At 43.4% G+C, this 8,409-nt stretch overlaps 1 protein-coding gene across 1 annotated transcript; it reads left to right on the top strand.

The window, feature by feature from the left end:
• Positions 1-1,312: 1,312 nt before the first annotated feature.
• LOC144141615 (uncharacterized) lies at positions 1,313-6,950 on the top strand. The gene is made up of 5 exons (XM_077673158.1): positions 1,313-1,931; positions 2,038-2,103; positions 6,253-6,360; positions 6,434-6,513; positions 6,590-6,950. The coding sequence occupies exons 2-5, from the start codon at positions 2,068-2,070 to the stop codon at positions 6,705-6,707; spliced, it is 342 nt and encodes a 113-aa protein (XP_077529284.1). The 5' UTR covers positions 1,313-1,931; positions 2,038-2,067; the 3' UTR covers positions 6,708-6,950.
• The last annotated feature ends 1,459 nt before the right edge of the window (positions 6,951-8,409 follow it).

Genomic DNA, 8,409 nt, shown 5'->3' with positions numbered 1-8,409 from the left:
AAAGAAAGATTTGGAGAGGTGGTGTTATGTCGCCAAAGAATTGGGCACACGCGCTTGGCCCACAAGTTCCTATTGCTAGGAGAAGACCCTCCAGAATGTGAGCAATGTGGGAAGCTCCTTAAAATAATACACACATACTTAAGGAGTGTCCTAGTTACGAAAACAAGCGTCGTGAATCAAACTAGTCGTTCCCTTGGAAAAGGTTTCTAAGTTTTTGAGTGCAACCAAGCATTTACAGAAACTATGATTTTACCGTGTTACGTCATTTTTAAATGAGCTATTTTTAAATTTTTGAGTGCAATCAAGCTTTTACCGAAACTTAGACTCTACCACTTTACATCATTTTTACATGAGCTTTTTACCGTAGTGTGTCCAAATGTAATATATTACCTTGTGTCTGGTGCATTATAGCCAAATTTGGCTGCTGCGCCAATAAAATTCTTATTCATTAATTCATTCATGACTCTACCGCCGCTACTGCAGACTGGCAAATGCTGCACTGACATTGTTGTGCCTAGCTAATGGAAGCTGTGTTGCCGAGATAACTTTATACCAGCTGAGATACGTTCAACGATCGGACGGGTCTGGAATGGAGACAGACGTGTTGCGCATACAGATGATAGTGTATGTAAACAAGGATGTGTAAAAAGCCGTTGACCAGCTCTTTATGAATAAAATGTTTCATTTTTTGGAGGTCATCAAGGTCTTTACGATCATCATTACTGATTAATTTGAAACGAACGCCAAAATTTGCACAGTATTTGCTAGAAAACCCTGATGAACCCCTGATTACCAGCTTGAAACAAACACCAATTTTAACTCTTTTAAAGTTAAGAAGCTCGTGATACCTCCTGATAAAATAAACTAGATGTACTGCTTCGTACATCTCTAGCTATAACCCGAAAAAACGAGAATTTCGGAACGGTTTGCTAAAAAAAAAACTGATACCCAATTATCATTTTGAAATATCACCCGACACTCACCCCCCCCCCCCCCCTCCCCGAATATAAAAAAATATATAACCTGAAAACGAGCAACCCTAGGTATGCAGAATAAGAAACACGCAATGCCCGGTCGCAGGTCCTTGCGTGCTTCGTTTTAAGTAGTACACCAGGTGGCACCGGAGTTATAATGCGGTCATCCTTTTCAGGGCCCGTCATCCTTTTCAGGGCAGGGCCCGTTGCCATCCTCGAAAAGATGACCGCCTGGGAAACTGCGTCGCCATCTGAGGTAGACAGAACAAAAAAACACCCGATGCCGGGAGGCGCGGCATGTCTTTTGAATAGTCGTGCCCGCGCAGCAGCAAAAATGTGGTCATCCTCTCCAAGATAACCCCGAGCTCTACCATATGCGAAATGCGTTTTTCTTCGTTTTCTAGATAGTCGCCGCTCTGTCGTTAAGTTTCGTCGCCGCTCTTTGCTTTAAACAAAATAGTCCACCAAATGGGGCATTCGTGTAAACTTTCAGCGTGAACTAGGGATGGGTTTGCAAAAAAACGTATCAGCGAAGAATTTACAACTGCCAGCGACTGGGTATAAGGCGCCCGCCTCTTACGAAAGCGTTCTTCTTTCCTGCTTAGCATTCGCTGTGTACGCACTACTTACTCAAAAAACAGCAGCGTTTAAGTGTCCTTGGGGACGACAGATGTGACCACGCTTTCGAGCAGCATTTGTGAAACCGGCTGCTGAAAAAAACGAGCCGTCCGCATTCGACATAAGAAACAAAACTCTCTTAGTTTCTTCATCGATCGCCTAGTGTCGTGCCGCTGTCACAGCTGCGGACGCACGCTCGCATTCGCCGCAGGCTCCGTGTTCGGCGAGAAAGGAGCCTACGAAGAGTGGTGGAACGCGGAGAACGAGGAAGGGTTTTCGCGCTCCGAAAATTGCCTCGTACAACAGTACCTCGAATCGACCAACGCGGACGCCACCAAAGTGAGCGCACGTTTTTTTATCTTTACCCTCGAAGAGACGCGAATGCGGAACAAGTTGCAAACCCGGCTTTTTTTTTTTTTTTTGTCTCTAATTTTGCGAGACGCAGGAGGACGCCGAGGGAATAGCCGCGCAAGCGATGAAACAAAACTTTTTGCTTGCTCCATCCTTCGCGGTAAGTATACCTTGTAACTTGGGTCGGGTGAAAATGCGCGAATTTTAACCACCAGCAAAGTAGCTTGCCGTTTACGGTCTTTGGAACACGTGACTCTTTTCTTGAAAGGACCCTGCAACACTTCTTTCAACTTGTTCCTAAATCCTAAATGTTTTCGGAACGTTGTCAACAAACCAATCCACTTCTTAGAATAGGGGATTGCAAAGTGCTTCGGCCAGAAGTTACTGTTCTATGACCATCAGATAGCTTTGAAGCTTGCTCAAAAAATGTTTCTCTCTTTCCCGGTCTTGGCGTTCTTCGCACGCTGGAATTACGTCATTACAGCGATGTAGCGGCTATTGGCCCGTTTTTTTTTTTTTTTTTGAAGCCATAAACGCATACGGTAAGCACTTTTTTTTTTAAATTGCCACAAAAGCAAAGAAGAAGCAGAAGGCGAATCTGCTGCGAAGAGCAAATCACTCAGTGCCATTCCGTGCTGACGATAACTGAAGCTTTTGCAATGCTTCCAAGCGCGACGGTAAGAGTGAAGGCGTTTACCAGAAGTGTTGCAGAGTCCCTTTAAATCGGGAATAACAATTTTTGTAGCTACGAATAACTTGCAGACCTTTGTGTAGTGCACTGAGTAAGGTGGCCAGACAAAGAGAAGTGCAAGTATTGCCGCAAGATACACAAATAGGGCGTAGAGGTGCGTAAAAAATAAAAATAACAAAGAAATTAACAATGCGAAAGTAGGAAGCTCGAGATATATAAATCCGCATATCACATCAAGAACGAGAAAACATGCAATTCACGGCACAGGACAGATTACATACTATACACGATGTGTAACAAAATAAATTGGCAGAACTTTGTACATGTCACTTATTATAGGTGCTTATATTTGGCTTAGCGCAGGTCACGGATGATTTGTAAACATAAAACAGCCACTATAGACGTCACGGAGACGTCATACCAACCAACATCCACTTGAAAGATACCACGTCCACAATGAGCCCATTCCCATTCACTGAAACACATCTGTAGATGCACGGCGGACATTACTTATGGATGTGGAGAAGCTATACACTGATAAGTATCATTTTGTGCTCGAGAACATACCGAAACAACATCGGAGCTCCTATTCGGTACAAAATGTTGCGGAATTCACATTTTGCTTTGATGATTAAAAGTTCTGGCACATCAGCTTCCTCATTTCTATACCCTATTCGAAATGGAAACTTTTTCAAGTGCTCAACCACTGTCAAGTGGAGACGGCAATGGCATAATATTAGGTAGAACATGATCACGTGTTCATATTTCCTATTCTTTGTGCTAATTCTTTCTTCACCATATGGTACAGTTATTTTGTGGCACGTTTATATACGCAGTTTTTATGGCACAAATACCTATGCTTCTAAGTGTACACTTGTCTGGTAACATACAGCGGGGCCCCCATTTTAAGAACCACGTTTATGCAATGACCCGCATTATACGCCGAATAATTACTGTTCCGTAAAAATTCCCTGTAGCCGTGTCAGTGTATTTTCGAGCGAGTAACTAGACGCTCACACAAAATTCACTTTATTAAACGAGAAATCGAAGCCCATTTCTTAAACGGGCAGAAAACCGATTTTTGTCTAGTATATTTTCTTTAGCACGAAGGAAAGGGCCTCCCTTAAAACACCTTAACCCGCAACGGTTTTGCTGATAGCGCCCTAGAAGATTCATAATCGGAATTTTTTGGTCTACGTAGCTTCCGTGCCCCGCCAAGAGGATTGCTGGCAACCATTAGAATGAGCCGTGCGGCAACATAATTTTCATTGCACGTGAGAATTAAATGGCTTTCAAAAAACCTGTCTCTGACTAAAAGAGCAATAATGTGCAACCTTTCCTATTCCTTTATGCGGTTTTCGAATCACGCGTTCAAATCGACGTAATTGTTGGGGCGCGTGAGGTAGTGTCGCGTTTAGACACTACGCGGCGCCACCTTTCAAACCGATAATTTTAGTGAAAAATTAAAATTATGTCGATTTTTTCTATTGAGTAATTCTTTGCGGTACCCCTTTATATAAAACGCTGGCTTTCATATGAGCTAGAGGTAATGCACTCCACAAAAGTCGGTTGTCTGTCCCTCCACGAGGAAGATTACTACAACGCGGAACTTTCTATGAAACCTGAGTCCAAAGACCAAAATCCAAACTGCTTCGACCGTGTCGTAATGGCACACTCGTTGAGACACCGGCTTCATAGCGCAAGGCACCCAAGTTCAGTTCTTACCACGGGGAGCATTTTGTTCCTGAGGCGCTTTATGGGCCTTCGCTTATCATCATCGTCGTCGTTTTGTGAAACCTACTGTGTAAGTTTGGCTTTTCTGCAGTGCTTTTTACTCGGGTGAATGGCGCCATCAGCGAGGACTTGAAAGATTCGCTTTAAAAAACTTGACACCCCGTGTTTGCATAACTTCAGCATGAGAGCGTACCGCGAACGTTCCCTATAGCAGTGAGCGGGCATGAACGACGCGCTTCCGGCACGAAAAGCACTCCACCAGGGCGAGTCTGAAACGTGAACCACATGCTTTCATAAACGCGGCAGCGCCTCGGGTCAGCTTTCGTGGCAGGGTTTCCGCTCCAAGGGTCGTTTTCTTTGCTGGCTGCCTACGTATATTTTATTTCCGTTCCTCAACCCTGAAGCATTCCCAGAAGCTTATAAACGATCTGACGTAATACAACTCCTGATTATACGACGCCACACGCGTCCCGCTTTATACGAGGGTTCGGAAGCAACGCCGGAAGAGAAATAACGCCGGGCGGATGCCGAAAAAGACTGTTTTGTCCGCACTATCGAACCCGTTGCGGGCATCATTTAGTGCTATGATTGCGAGTAGCGCAATCAGCGGTCTCTCTCAGGGGCTGCCTAGAAGGAAAAACATCAACGCAGTTATCGCGATTTTTCAGAGCCGAACATCACCTCGTGCATGCGCACGGGGGGCAATAAAATCCCTACGAAGAATTCAAAAGGCTTTACGGACCTGAATTGAAAACTCCTCTCCAGAGTCACCTGAACCCAGAGAAACCCGAGCATACCGGCCAAATCGAAGAACTAGTTGCAGCATGTCTCGAGTCTAAAAGGGGAAATGAAAACAAAACTACGTCTTCATTTCCTTAAAAATACTCTTTGTCTCCACAACGACGGCAATTCTGCAGCAAACTTTAAACAAATATTGGAGATATAATAAAAAAAAGATGAACCAGGAAATACTCCCCGGACACTCTATTTCCGACGACTTATCTATGACGTCACGAAATATTGTTTGTGGTATTAGCGGCACCACCAAGAACCATTACTGTGCGATTGTAGTGAAGCCCATAGTTAAGTTTGATCATATCGCTTCAATGCTAAAGTGCAGTCAACACACTCATAATTATATCTTGGCTCGTGGTACGACACCCATGCCCATATTTGGCCTACGGCGCTGCAGCGCCGGCTTTGAAGGTTTTTATATATTCCTTGCTCTTTTCCGGTTAAAAAACATCTGTCATGGCTGGAATGAAGCTGATTGAGTTACCAAAGGCCAGTTATATACCAGAGAAAGTTGCTTTTGCCGTCATGTCTGTACGTAAACTTATATTAAGACTTCGCGAGCACGTAAGAGAAACGTCTAACAGAGTTAAAATAAACTTCAGTAGATGAATGGCCGACAAACGTCTAATAAAAGCTTGGCTATAGCCCCCTTTTCGTCGGCAGAAACAAAAACATCGACCGTTGGATTAAATTGTGCCACATAAGGCCGCTACGCAGCCGTTCATAGGTTCACATATCCCGCAAACAGGTGAAACGTCTATTGCACGCCTTCACTACTACCCAAGTGCACTGCCTTATGGCAAGGCAAGCTTTTATTATTTTCTGGTTGCAATCTTCAGAGTCTTCTCTGTCTGGTAACTATGTAGATCAAGGGTACCTGCCTGTCATCTATACCTTGTTCAAATGCGTAGCAATAGCACGTTACACTCCCGATGTATTTCACGCTCATCAGTTTTTTTATTAAAAGTTTAACACCAGCATGTTCCAAGAATAGGATTTACGCTACCGATGAAGCTACCAACGTTAGCGTAAAACATCATGTCACTGCCCTACCATGAGCTCAGCCCTTTGTCTTTCTTGTGCATACAGGCTTTCAAGACCACTCTCGAGGCATCCGGTTATAGTGCGTTAAATTTCAGCCTGCATCGCAATTTCCCTGCCAACACCAAGCAAGCGTTCTACGCGGCTCATATGATGGTAAGTGCCTGAATTAAAATCAAGACCAATTAAAGAAATCATGAATTGTCAATTTTATTTGCTTATACACTAGGCTGTCTGCGACGAGACGAACACGGCACAGAATTCTTTCATATATCGTATGTTTAACGAAGACCTTTCCGAATTTTACAGGTGAGCTAAGTTGCTACTACACTGTCCTCGTGGTAAGAGCACGGGTGAATTAACAGTATTTGTTCTTTTTTCACAGGCACAACGTACCATTTTACAACTTCCCGGATTACGAAGATCAACTTTCAAACTGCGACCCTGCCCAAGCGAACGAGCTGTCTAAGCTTCGTCACTGTAGAATATGGAACCTCTATTGATTAGCCTATAGAGTGCAGTGCGTGTCTTAGAGCTAAGGGCGAATAAATAAGCAATAAAATGTAATCGTACTTGATTCTACTAAAGCGACGTCGCACCCGAAAGGGAATCATTTCATTTCTCTAGACATTCCTATACTCACTCTTTAGTTATGGTAGCGTAGTCGTAAGTGGCATTTGAAATATCATCAGTGCACAAAAGAACTTGCAAATTGCTTTAGTTCGGTTTACAACCCGTTTTTTATTAACAGCGGTAAAAGCTTGACAGAATAAATGCTTATTTTTGGCGCTGCATAAGAGGCTCATCCTAAATATATACCGCCAAACACAACACCGCAAAAAGGACAATGATGACCTTTCGTCGCTTTGTTGTCTCTTCTATGTGGTCCTGTTATGTAGTGTAATTCCAAGTTGAGCATTTTGGAACCTTCCAGATTTTAAAGGCACTGGAAGCCTACAGACAGTGCACAAAAGTATGATGGTTTTATGCTTCACGGACACCCTTTCAACAGATGCTTGTAGCATAGCAAACTGACAAGCAGGGTGATCAGGAATGAGATCCTTCAACTGCTGCTTTTCGGCGTCTTTGTGATACCAGTTTGTGACAAGCAAGGTGAAAATCCAGTGAACTTCTTCGACACCCCTGTAGTAGATCCGCGGCGCAAGTCCGTGGCAAGCTGCAGATTTGCTCTTCGCTGACTAAACTTGTTCTTGTGACACCATTATGCGCGATACTGAGTCGACTCGCAATACTGTCCACAACGCTGTAAAACGACCGGTAAAAAAACACAGTCTGGTAAAACAAAACACGCAAATCAATTCGGGGCATGACGAACGTCGTTTTCACCATGGATAATAGACTGAAACTTTTGAACTTCTCACTGCAAGAGAGCAGTAAAGTAACAGGAGAATAGTAACAGCAGAGCCGTCGGTGTGTTAAATCCACTTCAAGAAGTACAGTAAAACAGAACCGCATGCTTTGATCGTCGATTTTCAAACGCATAACTCCCTGGGACGTCATAAAATATGGATGAAAAATAATGAGTCGGCACTACTTCATGTGCTCTCCTTGGTATAAGGTTGATCTCTCAAGGTTTCCGTTGAAATTGCCATCATTGCTATTGCGACAAAGCAGTCTTTTGAATTAACCACACTTGTACCTTGTCTTTATATTCCATTTAAATATTGTTGAAGAATGTTCGAAACTTTCAAATATCGAAGCAAATAATGCTATATTGAATCCGGTATCGAATCGAATAGCACGGTTCGAAAACTTTGTCAGCCAGGAAATGCGAAGATAGAAGAACCAAACGGGTACTTGTCTCAATCAACTCAAATACACGAAATCCTTCATTTAAGAGAGAAATTTCTTGATAGAGCACAAGCAAAATATATCTTTGGAATATACTAGACATCAAATAAACTGCATTTTCGGCGCCTATGACCAGCGGCAAATACCGCTCGCTTAGCCGCAATATACCATCGCCATTTGGCAAAAGGAAGGTGCTTTTGGAGAGCCTCTGTATCCCTAGGCTTTGCTGCACACTAATAACTCAGTGCCACATACGTTGTTCTTGCCCACACCCTCCAAGTAAGAAATCCCCACTGACCATCGTTTCGTAAGTCCCAGTTTTTTTCCATCAGTGATAGGCAACGTTGCTCCCTTTGTCATAAATGTAATGTTCCTCTTATTACATCCAACACC

Source organism: Haemaphysalis longicornis, unplaced genomic scaffold (assembly GCF_048455015.1).
Source record: "Haemaphysalis longicornis isolate Haplotype H1 unplaced genomic scaffold, Haemaphysalis longicornis Haplotype H1 scaffold_6, whole genome shotgun sequence".
Classification (NCBI taxonomy): Eukaryota; Metazoa; Arthropoda; class Arachnida; order Ixodida; family Ixodidae; genus Haemaphysalis; species Haemaphysalis longicornis.
This window is presented reverse-complemented; position numbering and strand designations above follow the sequence as displayed.